This window comes from Plectropomus leopardus, chromosome 16 (genome assembly GCF_026936395.1).
Source record: "Plectropomus leopardus strain MGB_pleo_1.0 chromosome 16, ASM2693639v1, whole genome shotgun sequence".
NCBI classification, from domain to species: domain Eukaryota; kingdom Metazoa; phylum Chordata; class Actinopteri; order Perciformes; family Serranidae; genus Plectropomus; species Plectropomus leopardus.
The window spans coordinates 31865194-31883505 of record NC_142191.1 but is presented as its reverse complement, the minus strand read 5'-3'; the positions used below and the strand labels follow the sequence as shown (position 1 = coordinate 31883505).

Below are 18312 nucleotides of genomic sequence, written 5' to 3'. Positions count from 1 at the left end.
CATTTCTAGAATTTCAATACATTTCTTGGGTTTTAGGGCGTTACTAGGATTTCAGGACATTTCCAAGATTTTAGAGGATTTCTAGGACTTTGGGACATTTCTCGGATTTCGGGACATTTCTAGGATTTCTAGGATTTTAGGTCATTTCTAGGAGTTTAGGATGTTTAAAGGATTTTTTATTAGAATTTCAGGACATTAGGAGCTTAGCTAGGAACTCGTTGGGGGATGTGAAGTATCCCCCCTCGGCACTTTTTTTTTTTTGATAAACAAGCTCTATTTTGATGCTGTTTTGTGTGAGCCAGTTGAGTATCCCTGCTCTAAACTCTGTGCAGCAGCAGGGAAGTTAAAGGTGGTGTGAGGAGGCTACTGGCTGACCAGCAGAGTGTGAGGAGTCACTCTCACGCATACCTGCAAACTTGTCGCTTTTCGGCGAAATTCGCCGTTTTGTTACAAAATATATCATCCACGTGATTGTTGTCAGTTGCCAGCCGCCGTTTCCCAGACTGGATGGAGTGAGACAAGGAGCACCTATATATATATACTGCACCTGGCACCTTATACAGTGGGTACGGAAAGTATTCAGACCCCCTTAAATTTTTCACTCTTTGTTATATTGCAGCCATTTGCTAAAATCATTTAAGTTCATTTTTTCCTCATTAATGTACACACAGCACCCCATATTGCCCGAAAAACACAGAATTGTTGACATTTTTGCAGATTTATTAAAAAAGAAACACTGAAATATCACATGGTCATAAGTATTCAGACCCTTTGCTGTGACACTCACATATTAAACTCAGGTGCTGTCCGTTTACTCTGATCATCCTTGAGATGGTTCTACACCGTCATTGGAGTCCAGCTGTGTTTTATTATACTGATTGGACTTGATCAGGAAAGCCACACACCTGTCTATAAAAGACCTCACAGCTCACAGTGCATGTCAGAGCAAATGAGAATCATGAGGTCGAAGGACCTGCCTGAAGAGCTCAGAGACAGAAAAGTGGCAAGGCACAGATCTGGCCAAGGTTACAAAAAAAATTCTGCTGCATTAAGGTTCATAAGAGCACAGTGGCCTCCATAATCCTTAAATGGAAGACGTTTGGGACGACCAGAACCCTTCCTAGAGCTGGCCGTCCGGCCAAACTGAGCAATCAGGGGAGAAGAGCCTTGGTGAGGGAGGTAAAGAGGAACCCAAAGATCACTGTGGCTGAGCTCCAGAGATGCAGCCGGGAGATGTGAGAAAGCTGTAGAAAGTCAACCATCACTGCAGCTCTCCACCAGCCGGGGATTTATGGCAGAGTGGCCCAACGGAAGCCTCTCCTCAGTGCAAGACACATGAAAGCCCGCATGGAGTTTGCTAAAAAACACCTGATGGACTCCAAGATGGTGAGAAATAAGATTCTCTGGTCTGATGAGACCAAGGTAGAACTTTTTGGCCTTAATTCTAAGCGGTATGTGGAAAACACCAGGCACTGCTCATCACCTGTCCAGCACAGTCCCAACAGTGAAGCATGGTGGTGGCAGCATCATGCTGTGGGGTGTTTTTCAGCTGCAGGGACAGGACGACTGGTTGCAATCGAAGGAAAGATGAATGCGGCCAAGTACAGGGATATCCTGGACAAAAACCTTCTCCAGAGTGCTCAGGACCTCAGACTGGGCCGAAGGTTCACCTTCCAACAAGACAATGACCATAAGCACACAGCTAAAATAACGAAGGAGTGGCTTCACAACAACTCTGTGACTGTTCTTGAATGGCCCAGCCAGAGCCCTGACTTAAACCCAACTGAGCATCTCTGGAGAGACCTGAAAATGGCCGTCCACCAACGTTCACCATCCAACCTGACAGAACTGGAGAGGATCTGCAAGGAGGAATGGCAGAGGATCCCCAAATCCAGGTGTGAAAAACCTCTAGCTCAAAAGGGTGCTTCTACTAAATACTAAGCAAAGGGTCTGAATACATATGACCATGTGATATTTCAGTGTTTCTTTTTTAATAAATCTTCAAAAATGTCAACAATTCTGTGTGTTTCTGTCATTATGGGGTGCTGTGTGTACATTAATGAGGAAAAAAATGAACTTAAATGATTTTAGCAAATGGCTGCAATATAACAGAGTGAAAAATTTAAGGGGGTCTGAATACTTTCCGTACCCACTGTATATACTAAAAGTACAAAAACAATTCCCAGTGTGACCCACTTTTTCTACTTTTATTGTGAATTAGAAAATGGGTGACCAGATTTGGCCCACTGTCAGCATTTCCCAACAGGTGAGTTCTACTTTTACTGGATAACACATTGTGTTATCTGTTAACTCTGCTGCAGGACTTCACTAACTTAGAAAAAACAGATACATGGACTTGGATTTTCTTTGAAGTCTGTGTTGAAATAAAGACCCTAACAATTCAAATTTAAGACTTATGATTTTTAAGGCCTAATATTTCTAACATGGAATTTCCGACTTTTTTCAAGGACCTGCAGAAACCCTGTCCTCACTTCCACAAAGCAAAGCAAATATTAAGTTTTACAATTTCAGGTTTATTTAAGAATATGGAATTTAAAAAAAGGGTTTCTGTGTTGTATTACAATAGATTTTTCAGCAATGTGAGCAAAAACCCTGTAAAATAAGTAGCCATCTAAAACATGGACTGTCAGCAACTGAGACTGATGACCAGTAATAAATGCTGTGGACTCAGCATGGATACGATCAGCAACCGCCCTAATGGTTGGCTTTAATTTCCTGTTCATGAGGGGGTGATGTATACGTGATCATTAGTCATTGCTAAACCAAACACAGTGAGCCTGCTTCGTTTTCAGTGCAGAGACCACAAAAACATTTCACACAGTCACATACAGTAGTTTGACTTAACTTTCCAAATCCTCTTTACTTTAAGAAAGCAACAAAATCATCACTGATTACATGCACACTACCAAAATGAGGAAAAAAAATCAAAGTGAGACAGCTTATAAAAAACCCGTAATATTTTCAAGTCGTATTTAAAACTCCATGTAAAGCTTCAAGTTTTAAAAGCAGTGTTAGCAGTGTTTTTTGACAGACAGTTGTTTTTTGTATGTTGAAACCATCCCATTGCACAGCTGTATCGGCTGTATTCCACCTTATTTACACATAATGTGCTATTAGGAATAGAAGGCCACAATCCGAGACCTCTAAAATTACCACAGCCTTGAATCAACAACTGGTGCAGAAACAGTGATCACATTTACATGCACGAAATATTCAAGTTTTTGTCAAGTATTCAGTATTCAAGTCTCAATACCGGACACCCCCCCAGTATTGCTACTAAGCTGTTTACATGACTGATGAAAATGAATCTTCAGCCATTTCTCCAATGCACAAAACAACCACTCACATCTGTCTTTTTAATACAGTGGGAAAAACTATACTTGGCATTCACACCTGGGTCAAATGACTCTGCAGTAGTTACGTGTATGTAGCGCCCGATCTTTGATTGCAGCATTTAGGGAAAAACAATACCCAAGTGAACGTGATAATTTTCTCCATTGGCAAGATGCAATGACTGGGCAACTGGGCTTAATCGGAAAATGCTTAGTTTAGTCTAATTTGGAATATCTACAAATTAACAATACTGTCATATTCAGAATAGTGGAATATTAGTGTGCATGTAAATGTAGCCAGTGTCAGCAACAATTAAGATTAGGCTTGGGCAGTATCATGGTATATCAGGATATTTAAAAATACAGAATGTATGTTTTTTAATAGCGCAAAACAAGTAGTAGCCAGTAAGGCTGCAAAATAAAATCCTTTAATGGGAGCTTCCTGGTGTGCGGATCTCTGTCTCTTTACACTTGTTAATCATGGATCCAGCACCCACTAAGGAATGAGCCTGTCCGTTTTTGAATTTTTCATGTTTTTCAATACTGTTATAAATACAGGCAGTATTGTATGCAGTGAACAGCATGCACCACCAGAGTTTGGTCTCCGGTCTCTACTGGTGGAACAGGTAGCCACCTAGTGGTGGAGGGAGAAGATACAGGACTGTAAACAGCCGGCAGCCAACAGACAAAGAGACTGTGAGGGATAACAGCATGTTTTTACAGCTAACTTGGTGAATTAAGGATTTATTTCAACCAAACCAGAGCTGGTGATTGTTGGCACAGTGGACTTAGTCAGTAGGTAACTAGCAAGAGTAACCAAGATGGTTTGGGCAAGTTTTATTTTGTGTCTGTCAAATTTGAATGAAGTGTGTTTTATGATGAGCTAATGTGGCAATTAAGACTCCACAGCCAAGATGAACTTAACATTTTGTTGGTTCCTATTATTAGGGATGCACATTATTGGATTTTTTTTTTGGCCAATATCCAATATGCCGATATAAAAACAGTCCAATTATTATACATTATTATATGTATTTCTCTGAAGTGATATAAGTAGTGCATTTGCCGTCACTGCACACTTGCACCATCATATACCCTATACCCCGGTGAAATTTAAGGAAGGTATGAAGAATTAGATATCGCCCAAGTCTTTTTACTTTACTACTGCACTGGAATGTACAATGAATGCTATTTTTTAATGACTCACTTCACAAATCCGAGACATGTGGACATGCTGTGAAAATGCTACATAGAAGTGTGGTGGAAATATTTAGTCAAGATAAAAAAAAATCACAAAATATTTACATGTTAGCTACATTTCTTAAGGAGTAAAAAGCTCAGTGTTGGCAAATCAAGTCAAAATTAACACCCAAGTGAGCAGAACAGTGCTGACCCAGACAGAAAGCAGCAGCAACAGCAGCAGCAATCCCTTCTATTTCAGTTCAGCCATATGTACACACTAAAATTGATTTTCTATGTCAAGCATTCAAATAACAGCATGGTGCTTACATCAAACGCAGCCTGAGCACGTCCCTGTAGATCTCTATATGGTATTAGTCTGAATATTATTACATGTTTGGTCTGCAGTACAGACAGGCTTCAACTGGCCTCTTTGTTCCCAATCTGTGGGAACACAGTTTAGCTTCTGTCTCAGTGACAACAAAACAATCCCTTATAATCATACATATTTGTGATGCCCACTTTTCTGTGGCAACAAAGTGCTTATTTCTTACACATCTAGGAAGCACTGCAGTTGGGGGGGCTGTCAATACAATATTTCCGTGTAGTGGCTGTGCTGGTTATAGCCATTACGGTCCCTTAAGTGCACTTTATCAGTGGGAGTCCTCCTTCAGAGCGGAGCACACTCTGGCCTCCAGCTGCTCCGCCGGGGGCCGAGCATCCGGGTTTGAGGAGAGCATGTTTAAGAGCAGGGTGCACATGGCTGGGCCGGGAGGGGGTGGCAGCGGGGGCGCTCTCTTAAACTTCATCGGGATGCACAGCTGGAGGTCGGCGTTCTCCCACAAAGCTTCCCCCAGCGGCATCAGCCAGCCCGAGCGACCCTTAGACACGTACGCACCTACAGGAGGAAAGACACTGTTAAGTCATGATGCAGGACGCTGCGGGCCGACGGCAGCAACACGCGCTGCAGGGGGCCACTTGATGTCAGTGATTGTGGGCCACACTTGGATTTGTAAACAGTCAAGCAGTTACTGATGTGACATAATTCTAGGAACTGCCAACAGAGCCAAAGTGCTCTGACGACTGCAGGAGTGTGGAAGATCCTGAGAACACGCAGGACGCTCGAGCTTTGAGCGCAGTTATTTAAGCTTCTGTTTCTGCTTCTGTTCTGTCCAGAACATTCATATAGCAGCAAGATATACAGTGCCTCACAAAAGTTTTTTTTTTTTTTACATAATTCATACAAATTTTATTGGGAATTTTTTGCAACGAACCTTCAAACAATATTGTCATAAATTTGTGAAGTGAAATGAAAAAACAAAACTACTCTTAAAAAAATTAAAAGTGGTGTGTACATATGAGACAGAAATGATAACAAAGATGTGCCATCAGGATTTCAAAATAAAGGCGTATCTTAACCTTTTGGGACCTAAGTCTGCATCACTTTTCCTGTGCTGTGTTTAAACGCCCTCTCAAAAATAAAAAAGCTTCGAAATTTGAGGAAAATGCTTTGATTTCTTTTGAAAACACCGGGAAAAAAATCAATGTGCAACTTGGCAAGAATTGTTTTGCAAAAATTAAGAAACCAGTGAAATTAGAAATAAAAAAGCTAGTGAAAAATATCCCCCAAAATATATTTATAATTATAATAATTATATTTTTAAAATAATGTCCCAGAATTATGATTTTTAAGCCCTTATCTTCAAGACATTTCATTGTTTGTTTTAAACCTTTTTTTTGTCTTTTTTTTGTTTCCTCCTTACCTTTTAGATGATTTGCTTGTATTTCTAAAAAATTTTTTTTTACATTTTTGGGTCATTTCTTCTCAAGTTGCTCATTTGCCTTTTTCATAAAAAAGCCAATTTGCTCAAGTCTCAGAGGGTTAAAGAGGGGTATGTATTAATGTTTTCACTTTGCATCAATAATCCCGGATCATTGAATTGATCTATGGATCCGGATTGATGTGCTGTTACATCGCGACTGATTAGACCTCAGAAGTTGGGCAAAGTTCTTTCTGTCAGACTATTATGAAATTAATACCCGAGGGTTTTGGCTGCTGATCAGAGTGATTAAGAAAGATAAAACTGGGCTCTAACTCAAACTCGTCATTTGTCTTCTTTGACATTTTCTAGACTAAATGATTAATTGAAAAAAAAAAAAGACTAATGAGGAGAAAAAAATCATTAGTTGCACCTCCCCAAAAAATTAAATAGGATAATCTGTGACAGTAATTACAGTCCTCTAAGGGAATATATATATATGAATTCTACTTTATTCCATTTAGATATATTTTTTAGTGGTAAAAACACGTCTGTTATGCAAAAGCAAGTCATCCCTTTGTCTTTGACATTTTCTTGTCAGAGTGGACAGATTATCGACCTGGCCGATTTTTGGGGCCGTTATTTGGCATTTTGCCAATTATCTGTATCTGTACTTTATTTTAATGATCACTGATAAAATGTATTAATTAAAATGTGCAAAAAAAACATCAGCATGGGAGGAAGTTTTACTCCGTAAAACCTCAGGGAGCTATTTTTTATTTTTTTTTATTCATTAATTTTCACTTAATAAAAAAAATCCTGGGAACTTGCTGTTTATAATGTTGAAAGTTTCAGTTTTCATGAAACATCTGCTAAAGGCATTTAAACAAAGTTTTGTGTTTGAGTTTGTTATATTCAAAATTCTAAATATTGACAGAAAGATTTTCACTTTTATTGTATATGGGATCGGTTCCAAATATCTGTTATCGATCTCATTAACCACTTAGAATTGGTATCTGCCCTGAAAAGCAAGTATTGGTCGACCCCTATTTTCTCGACTAAATGATAAATCTTTTTTTTTATTTGAGTGATAAGGAGAAAAAAAAATCATTATTTGCAACTCCCCAAATTTAAATAGGATAATCTGTGAAAGTAAGTACAGTCTTCTCTAGAGTATACACACATTTTATTTATAGATATAATTTTTTTAATGTTAAAATGTTACGATGCTCTACTGAACCGTGACCCAAACACTTGAGGTCAGTCAGGTGGCACAGAGCCAACAAGTGCTGGGCTTTGAGAAGGACAAACACACGAGGCTATGCGCTGCTCCTTGACTCTGCACTGTGTGCTCGTCTTCCTCGTCACATAACTGTGTGGGTGTGTGGGTCCTGAGAGAGGATAAAGTAAAATAATGGAGCGTTTTATCTGTCTGTGAAAAGCCTCCTGCTGCCTCTCCCCATTTTCTCGCTGACAAAAAGGTTTGTGATCTGGACTGCTAAATTCCATTTGGGCTGTTTTTTTTTTTTATTTGAATCCACTGAAACCCCTCTCTTCCTACAATCATAACCGTTTCATGCCGCCTAATGGAGTATCAATGACTCAAGGAGGTTCTCAGCCACTAAACCTGGAGATAATGGTTCATATCTCTGCCTTCGAGTCAGCCCATTTTTTGTCAATAAAACGAGACATCTGTGTAAGAGCTATTCCGCTGCTCTCTGACAGTGGAGCGCAGAGCACAACAGAGCCCAGCGTCCATTAAGACGCCTCCTTATCCTGTGGTCACATGGGACAGGACAGGAAAATAGGACATTAAAAGAGTGATTAAAGTCTCAGTGCTGGTCCACACAGCTGCACTGAATGCTCCGTGCTTGTACAGGATTGGCGAGAGTTTTGCAGACTCACTTCATCAAAGTTCTATGCAGTGACAAGCTGACCAGAACACAGCTGCATCTGTGCATCCCCATCAAAATCTAATTGATCCTCACTGACTGGAAAAAGCACAGAGTCAGGACCCAAAGGTGGGTAAGAAGATGAAATTATAAATAGATTAAGATGAAAGGAACTCTCACAAGCTGCTAACATCAGCACGTTTGTGGCCCACCAGGCTGTCTTGGCTTGACTCGGGGGATTTGGATCTCCGTAGAACAGGGAATGGAACGGTTGTCTTTCATTAGGCAGGTTTCCATTAATGCTCAAATTGCACTAATTGAAATTGTGAAGAATAAATATTCCTAATGGAAACATGTCGATTTTAAGAAAATGTATCACAACACATTTTTAATGCTACATGAGGTCAGGTTATTCTAAAAAAGCCATATTTTGCAAAACTGCAACGGAAACACTTTCTGTCTTTTCTAAGTCGTGATGCTATGGTTATGTGCTTTCAGAGGGAACTGGCTCCCTCATGATGCAGCAGGAGCTGCAAGAGATGTTACTGAACTGCATAACTCCTCAAAAGTTGAGCGGATCATCCAGATGTTTTGAATCCACAATTCCTCTGTGAAATCGCAGACTATCACCTCTCAGAAATCTCTCATACATGGCCACATGAGGGGCTCGGCTTTACATTACGGCTCCATAACACACCTGCGTCACCTTGGATTGGAGAGAGTGGCGGCTAGTGTGGTGGCTGCAACAGAGATAAAGCTGCTAATGTGTTGAACATCCATCACCATGCTTCTCACCAGAGGAGAGGTTGCAAAACATCACTCAATGGAAACGCAGTCATTCTGTTTCATCAATATTTCGCTTACGTTTTGCACAAATCTGTAATGGAAACCCACCTACTTGCAATGTGCTTGTCTTTAATCAATGACAAATTAAAGCAGTGCACACTTCAGTGCTGTTTACTGTTCAGGCTCCTCTGTTATGGAACCATCTTCCAGTTTCCAGGAGGCAGACGCTGTCTCCACATTTCAGAGTAGACTTAAGACCTTGCTCTTTTATGAAGCTTGTAGTCAGGGCTGGCTCAGGCTCTCATTGAACCAGCCCCTAGTTAGGCTCATACAGGCCTAGTCTGCTGGGGGACTTCCTGTGATAAACTGAGTTCCTCTCTCCTTCTCTCTCTTCATTTGCAAACATCCATGTCTTATTACTGCATATCTCTAACTTCTCCACAGCATTTGTGCTCCCTTGTCTCGTAAAATTTTGTTGATCGCAGCTACGCCTGGATCATGGGTCACGGTTGCAGTGACTACTACAGCTATTATTATTAGTCATACCTCCACTATTACTATTACTGATACTTATTATCATTATTGTATTACTATTACTGCACTCCCAGACATCAGGAGAGCTCTATTGTGAAGTATGCGGACGACACCACTGTCATTGGCCGTATTACAAACACCGACAAGACTTACGTCACACATCACACATCAGCACCCAGGTTAAAAAAGCACAGAAAAGGCTCTGCTTCCTATGGAAACTTAAGAAGGCTAAATTCCAGAGCAAGATCCTGGTTAACTTCTACTGTCTCCTCTGTCTCTCTCTCTTTGTATCTTTTTTATATGAATTTCTGTAATTTTTTATGTTGATCTGCATCTATTGCACGTCTGTCTGTCCTGGAGGAGGGATCCCTTCTCAGCTGCTCTTCTTGAGGTTTCTACCTTTTTTTTCTGTTTATGTTTTTTTGGGGGAAGTTTTTCCTTCTTCACTGTGAGGGTCGACGGACAGAGGGATGTTGTGTGCTGTAAAGTCCTCTGAGGCAAATTATGATTTGTGTTATCGGGCTTCATGAATAAAATTGAATCAATGCAGCATGGTTTGACACGTTACAGCCTTATTTGCCCCTGCAAAACTCCAGCTGGAGTAGCAAAGGGCTAAATTCCCCACTGTCTGCTTGTATTATTTGAATTAGCTCTGGTTCTAATCCATATAAGAATGTAAATAGCATGAATCATCCATCTCTTTGCCATTTAGATTAATGATTGTACGCTTCGTGGTTGATGAATGTATGATGTATGGTATGTGACATTTTTAATATGTGCCAGTTAATTAAGTCAAACTGGATTCAGTGCGATGCGTCATCAACCTGACCACACACTCAACCCCTTCAACCTTTCTGTGAGGGCCCTGACTGGTGAGGGGGGATACAATATGACATGACGGTGCTGATGTGTCACTTGACATGTTAACACTGTATACATGGAGGTACTGACAAAATCTGCATTCACATATTTGCATGTTGATGTGTAATGTAAGTTTATATCTCAACAGCTGGAGAGTTGCACAGTTGCTCACACTGTTTGGTTTGAGACATCAGGAATTCTCTTTCTCTGTGGTTATTTCTTTTGCCTCTCCACTCACCCAGTTGCTCCTGCGTAGTCCCTTCTTCCAGAAAGGTGATTCTCTCCAGGACGGCCCAGAACATCACACCCAGGGAGAAGATGTCTGCCTGGGCCGTGTAGGTCAGCCCCCCCCACACCTCTGGAGCCATGTAGAAGTCAGAGCCACAGGTGGAGGAGAAGTGCTGCCGGGTCAGATCCCCGTCCACCGAGCCTCCGCTCATCTTGCTCAGACCAAAGTCTGCCACCTAAAGGATGGACGGGCAGATTAGCTGAGACAAAGATGCAGGAGGCTTTGTAATGGCATTAAAGGTTTTTTTCTCCACAAATGTATAACTCTTGAGCAGGGATCCTCAACTTGCTTTGGGGCCACATTTGCAAAATGACAGGTGGCCAGGGACCAGTCACAGCAGCTCCATACAGCTCTCCAGGGTTTTAGGACATTTCTAGGATTTTGGGACATTTCTCAGATTTGCGGACGCTTGTCAGATTTAAGGACGTTTCTAGGATTATTAGAACAATTTTAGGATTCAGAACATTTTAGCATCGTTCCAGGATTTTCGGACATTTCTCAGACTTTAGGGCCTTTCTAGGATTTTAGGATGTTTCCCTAGGAGCCAGATTTGGCTTGCGGGCCATAAGTTGAGTATCACTACTCTAAAACCATTTCTTTTCTTTCGGCCTGTGCCTTTTGTAAAACAGTGATGTCCTGATACCATGCTTTATTTTTCACTATGAAAAAAGATTTATCAAATGTGTAGGGGATGACCGAGATATGAAATCCCTACATTGCAATCTGAACAAAATGTTCACTCAGTCAAACTGACAAATAAAATTATTTGCATTTTTGCTAAAAAAAACAACAAAAAAAAAACATAAATATAGTTGCTGATTAACTATGTTATCTCTTTTATCTCTTTAATAATTTTAAGTAAAATGCAAATTATATTCAGATTAGAGCTTGTCAAATGTGAATAGTTACAGGTGTTCTTTGTCTTCTGTTTTAGTAAACTGTATCTCTTGGTTCTGAACAGCTGGTCTAACAAAACAACACATTTGAATAGGATACATATATTTTCTGCACTATTACCAAAATTACATTTGGATAGGAAAGTAGGAAAGGGGAAGGACCAAATGTGATTTAAATGTAAAATTTTCAAGTTAAAGAAATACTGCACCCACAAAATGACCATTTGTATATAAATGAGTCGTGCTGTGTTACTTTGAAATTGTGAAAAAAAAACTATTTTTTTCTTGCATGCCTCTGCAGTTAATGATGAACATATTGATTTATTGATTAAGGACCACTTTACATGAGCAAAACTAATTCAAAACATCTGTTTATTAACTCTCACATGAGTCCTGCAGTGTAATCTGTAATCTCATTTATTGCGGTATGCTCGGTGCTTCCCAAACACTTCTCTAAAGCTAAGGTTTTAGGGAAAAGCCATGTGTTTGGGAAGCACTGAGCAAACAACTGCATCTATGAGACTGTTTGCTTGTTTGTTAAACATGGTTCCCAATCACTCAATATGGAGGCATTCGAGAAAAACTAACTTTTCTTCACAAATTAAAGTCAACACAGCATGACTGATTTACTGGGTAAAGTATTCCTTTAAAGGCACCTGAAGAATATTTTCAATCAGCCCTCACAAGCCTTCAGCAGGATGTCTGAGATAAAACCTTGTGAGAGCAGTTATGGTGTATTTTAGTATTTAATTTAGCCCTTTAAATAATTTACTCCACAAAACAACTGCATCAGTGCCTGGACTTTGAATTTTGCTTCCTGACTATACCGTTATGCCATTTATTTCCCATAATTTATCTGTTTATCATACTCCAAATTTTAAAGCATCTCTGGTATAATGATAAAATGTCTGAAATGCAACTGATACAGATTTTTTCAGAGTTTTGTATTTTAATCATTTTGTTACATAGGGATAAGATCAGCATATTTGGTGAAATTTTTCTTTTATTTTGCTTTTAACCCATTGAAACCTTAGCAAATTGTCTCGATTTCTTTCAGAAACATGGGAAGAAGGTGATTAGCAAAAAAACAAGAAATTGCCCCAAAAAAAGCAAGAAACAGGAAGATTACTTTAAAATTTGTAAAGATAACTAAATAAATACATACATACATAAAAGACAGTTTAAATAAACAAACAAGGGAAAAGGTGCTTTAAATATTCTAATAATTTTGTAACATTATTATGTAATTATGACCATTATAAATAGCTTTTTTCTTTTATTCCCTAGGACATCTTATTTCCCATGTTTCTTTCAAAACATGTGAAGAGATAGGATGAGTGACAAAAGAAAAATGAAAAATTAGGAAGAAATCAGGAAAAAAACACACACAAGCAAAAACAAACAAACAAACAACTAAGGGATGACCTGGAAAAATGTGCTTAAAAAATTATGATTTTGTAACAACTTTAATATAATCATGAGAATTATAAATATAGTTTTTTCCCTAGCTATTTCCTTTTTTCCATAGACATTTTGCCCTAGCCTTTTTGAAAATAATGTTCTAAAGCTGCTAATTTCTTGCAGTTTGTGGAACATTTCTTACCTTTTTCTCCATGTTTTTAAAAGAAATCACAATAATTTAAAGGTTAAAATAATGAAGGTTAAAATTTCGTAAAAGGCATCTGAAAGCAGAACAAGGAAAATGTTGTTGCACCAGGTTTTAGATGGTTAATTCTAATTAGATTATTATGTCTCAAGTTCATTGCTACTGTGAAAACAAAAAAACCCTCTGACAGACAACGACACTTTCAAATTTTCCAACAAGTTGTGTAACTTTGAGATAATGTCACTTGATCTACTCTGTCACTGTGCCTACCTTGATCACAGGGCCTCCTGGTTTCACACAGACCAGCACGTTATCAGGCTTCAGGTCTCGGTGCGTGATACCCAGGCTGTGCAGGAAGGCCACGGCGTTGCAAAGCTGTCGCACCACGCTGTGGTTACGCTGGGAGTCTGGTGGCCTGGAGAGCAGGTAGTTATTCAAGTCGCCCCCGTCACAGTACTCCATCACCAGCCACAGGGCCAAGCAGCGCAGGGGCCCCGACTCCTCGGCCTCCCTGTGGGCCGGTCTCTTCCTGGCTCTGTTCTGAGGTCTTTGTGGTGTTGTAGAATCACATGCATTTGGTTTGGTCTTGTCCTGAAGGTTGGGCCTGGCCTGAACAGTGTTGGTCCTGTCCTGAAGTCTTGAGGCAGAGCTAGTCCTCCGCTGGGTGTTATTCCTCTCCTCAGTTTGTGGCGCTCTGACTACACTGCCTTTCAGCACGCTTTCAACCAGCCGTGGAGGCAGTTTGCCTGGTTTCAGGGGCTTCAGGCTCCTTGGGCCGGTCTGCAGGAGGCAGCTGTGGAGTGCGATGACATTGACGTGGTTCTTGGCGGTGGCTCTCATGGCCCACAGCTCCTGCAGGTAGAGTTCAATGCACTCTGGGTTTTTGCAGGGCAGCCGCTTGATCGCCACCCTCTGTCCTGTTTTGGCCACATGGCCCTCAAAGACCACACCGTAGCTGCCTCGTCCCACCTCCCTCTCTAAAGTGTACAGCTCCTCCATCTCTCACAGGTGCTGCAGCCGAACGTCACTGCTGACAAAGAGAATAGAAATGATTTTAGCATGAGAAAAATCACAAAACACATCAAATGAGTGTCTAACAACAGCACTGACAACACTGTAGCTGTACAATAACATTAGCTGGCAAACATTTACTACTTGACTTAATGAGAATGGGTTTTGTTTTCACAGGGTTCCAACACATTGTCATGGACAAAATTTAAAAACCTTTTGCAAAGACAGTTTTTTTCTTGCCCCACAGCTTTTTTCAAACATATAAGATTCAAACTCTATGTTTTTTTTTGTTATTGTTTTTTTTTCTGATTATGAGAAGCTGTGTAATTAGAGGGATTTTTGAAGTGAACATACCTTTAATAAATCTAAGAAAAAAAATCTATAAAAATATAATCAAAAGGAAAAAGAAAAGCCAAACTGTTTAAGGAAACATGCCTTCCAAATTTATTTTCTTTGAAAAAAAAAAAAGAAAAAGTCCGGTTTTAAATATTTTCTATAAATATCGCCAAAAACAAAAGAAAACAAATATCTTTATTTATTTATATTTTTTTAAGAAGAAAAAAAAATAGTCGGCGGTAAAACAAATACAAAATACAGCCGATCAAAAATGTATACCTCTAACCTTTGACTGAAGTCGATAGTGTTTCAAAATGATTTGTGATTCATACATGAAGTACATGTATTAGTATTGTACATGATGAACACATCAACAAAAACAACCAGCACGTTATCACACGTCGACGCAAATTAAAGCCGCGTCGTCAGATGACGTCGTCAGCCACAAAATAAATAAATGAATAAATTAACCGTTATCTTACATGGATGTAGTTTATTGTATTACACACGTTTCCACGACATTTCCAAAACTTTCAGTGATTTCCATGACTTTTCCCAGTATTGCATGATGTCTACTACACAACCGATGTTAATGTTGCTCTAACGTAAAGTTTTATTACGTAAACAAATGATTACGTCACACTATCTATTGACATTTTCAGCGTGAAGTTAGTTACTGAGTACATGTTACATGACGCTGTCTGAAGTTACTACACCATTATTATTAACGTTTTAAAGAGAAGCATCACAGCTGTACTCTCCTGATTCTCATCTCAAACTTACCCACAATGCTTCCGCTCACATTACCAGCTGAGAATCGACGTGAATCTGCACTCTACTCTTTAAGAAGCCGTCTCGCACCATTTTCAGAGAAATCCGTTTGTTTTATTATTCAAAACGCTCAGATAAAATGGCACAACAACAAATGAACCACCGAAAAAATGCGACGGACTTCCGTGTCTACATTTAGAGCGTCCCGCTCTGTGCGTTCCTGCATTGTCATTGGCTCCGGAAATTCGGCCCCGTGTTGTGATTGGTCGGCAGCGGCCGTGGAGGGCGGGTCAAACCGTTCGAATTGTCCAAGCATGAAGAGCAGCGCACGAGAATAAACAGAGTAATGGCGTCACGTGACTCACGGAGGCTTCAAATAGTTCCCGGAAGTGTCTGGCGGGCCATTTGAATACATTATAAGGAGAGACAAAACTCCGATTTTCGCTAAATAGCAGTCAATAACCGCATTGATTTACAATATACACAGAGCGCACTGTCTCTAGTTTCATTATTATATTGTTTTTTAAAGTAAACCGTGCTAATATTTGAAGATCAATGTAAATAAATAAACAGCTAGAGTGAGAAGAGAGAGAACATTTCACCCAAACAAAGAGCACACCATTGAGAGGCCTTGTGTATGGTTTCATAAAAACAAGAAACAGGAAAAGGCTTGCAGAGGACAGGGAGCTGACACTCAGGATGAGGGTACGGTCTTAGTGCAGGAGTCTCCAGGCGCCACTGAATCCTGTGTAGCTCTTTTGCTGAAAGAGGGAGGGAGAAAAGGACAGGAGAGAGGGTTAGACATACTTTTATAGGCCTGGGTGGGAAACCACCACACATGAGACGGGTTTGGTCCCCAACTTCAGTTATGAAACTTTGTTAGTTGTATTAAGTTTGTTCTTATCATAGTGAATTACTCGCTTGGAAATTAGCTTTTGCTGTGCTAACCTCAGCATTTCTTTATAGTGTTTCATATGAAAGGCCTTGATCCTTTTTTAAATAATTTATCAGACTTCGATCCTTTGTCAGCCTGCCCGTCCCCGTGTCCAAGCTTTATCCTTTGATTAAAAAGGTCTAGCTACTTTATTGTTCTATGCCGTCACACTACTGTTAATATAAGAGAGTGATTTTAATACAAAGCGTAAACCACTGCATGTGAATGCATGAATTAGTCAGATCTGCGCTGCAGAGGAGAGCCTTCATCAGGCTGTGTAATATTGCCCTCTGCTGGATTTATACATTAATGAACTGCATTAAACTAGAGCCTTCTGCGTTTTTATAACCCGCTTCGAAATAGTCCCTCCAGCACCCAGTGCTCCTAATGTAAGTTACCAATATATAATAACAAGATTACATATATAACAACATAATATAATATAATATAATATAATATAATATAATATAATATAATATAATATAATATAATATAATATAATATAATATAATATAATATAATATAATATAATACAATACAATACAATACAATATAATATAATACAATACAATATAATAATATAATATAATATAATATGATATAATACAGTAGTGTAACAATTTCGGTATTAGGAATAATTCCCCATTAAGCCTAGCGTGTTTCATTGTCTAAATGACTTACATTCAGGTCTCAGCTTCTCTCCCTTTGCCATCAATGGAAAATCAGCTCAGCTGTAACATTATAAAGACAAATGGAGTCAACAGAATCACAAAGCTAAAAACACTTACCTTTGAATTACATTTCTGTTTATAGTAATGTTTTTTTTACATTCGTTTAAATGTCTCAAATATATCACAAAATAGCACTCTGCTATCAAGCACCATGTTATCTTTAACAAAGCTGACACGTAACTCTGAGCTGTAAAATAAATCACACAAGCCTTTTCTCCCCTTTGACTCCCCAATCTTAGATGAAATTACTCAAGAGCAGGGCATTTGAAATTAACAGGCTGTATGCGGCTAACAAAATGTGTTTAGTATATACAGTACAGTGTACTTACATTAGCTTACTCTGTTAGCATGTCTGTTATTGCTTCGTAAATCTACTAATTTAGCGTCAGATAATCCAATATCATGCTTTAATGCACACGTTAACTTATTTAATTCAATACATGTTGAGTGGAAAGGGAGGTGACACTAAATACTGACAAGTTAAGCCTGTTGAAGTTGTTTTATTTTTTAAATAATTGTGTTTTTAATACTGTATACATATTTTCTGTATGTTCTGGTTGTATTTTAGTCAAGAGACTACTGAGAAATCGATATATATGATCATTATGACCTTGTATATATATATATATATATGTATGTGTGTGTGTGTGTGTGTGTGTGTGTGTGTATATACAGTTTCTAAACAGCATACACACACACACATATATACATGCACATATATGTATATAAACATACATTTACATATATATGATTACAATTAAAATGGCATGATTCAGTGCTTTGAGGCAGGCAGTCAGTTACATCACAACATTAGTCTTATCATAGTGTCCACATAAATATCGAATTTAGATGCACTGCAGTTATTAATAATGACGTTAATGTGTCTCATATTATTTGGACCTAAAATGCATATTACAAAAGATTCAAATTTTGCCATATTCTGAAAAAACTGTCAGGCACATTAACAGAATTTGTTCAGACTGAAATATATGCTTCAGTGGGTGCTCAATTTCAGAAGGGACAAGCATTTTGTAAAAGAGAACAAAAAAACAAGCTGCTGTGCTGAGAAAGTGAAGTGATGAATCTGAACAGGCAGTCTATTCTGAGCTGGGACACTTTTGTAATCAAGCCATTTCATTTAGCAAAAAAGCACTGGGAGTGCAAAAAGTTCCCTCATTGCTGCAGTTCCATTTAATCACAAAAGACCTTCACAGCAAAACACACACCTATACACACACGCACAATGAGTGGGTGCTGCATCAGTATCGACTGCTTTTTGGTGGAGGAGCGGCAACCGTGGTGATGACAGATAACAGCACCGGTGTGTGTGTGTGTGTTTGTTCTTCTGAGAGAATATAATAGGAAACATGGTG

At 39.1% G+C, this 18312-nt stretch overlaps 1 protein-coding gene across 2 annotated transcripts; it reads right to left on the bottom strand.

Annotated features, from left to right (window-relative positions):
• Positions 1–2188: 2188 nt before the first annotated feature.
• LOC121955484 (serine/threonine-protein kinase pdik1l-B) lies at positions 2189–15456 on the bottom strand. 2 transcript variants are annotated; one of them, XM_042503462.2, is made up of 4 exons: positions 15287–15456; positions 13427–14186; positions 10604–10829; positions 2189–5430 (listed from the first exon to the last, which is right to left on the bottom strand). In XM_042503462.2, exons 2-4 carry the CDS (start codon positions 14153–14155, stop codon positions 5186–5188), a joined length of 1200 nt encoding a protein of 399 aa, XP_042359396.1. In that variant the 5' UTR covers positions 14156–14186; positions 15287–15456; the 3' UTR covers positions 2189–5185. The 2 variants fall into 2 exon arrangements, with proteins under 2 accessions (XP_042359396.1, XP_042359397.1); XM_042503463.2 differs by having other exon boundaries at positions 13427–14183.
• Positions 15457–18312: the final 2856 nt, after the last annotated feature.

Excerpts from the sequence above, each read along its gene's own strand:
- LOC121955484 (XM_042503462.2), bottom strand. The coding sequence starts at position 14,155 with ATGGAGGAGCTGTACACTTTAGAGAGGGAGGTGGGACGAGGCAGCTAC. Across the intron at positions 10,830-13,426 it reads CAGGAGGCCCTGTGATCAAG|GTGGCAGACTTTGGTCTGAG; the intron begins GTAGGCACAGTG and ends TCCATCCTTTAG. Across the intron at positions 5,431-10,603 it reads GACTACGCAGGAGCAACTGG|GTGCGTACGTGTCTAAGGGT; the intron begins GTGAGTGGAGAG and ends TTCCTCCTGTAG.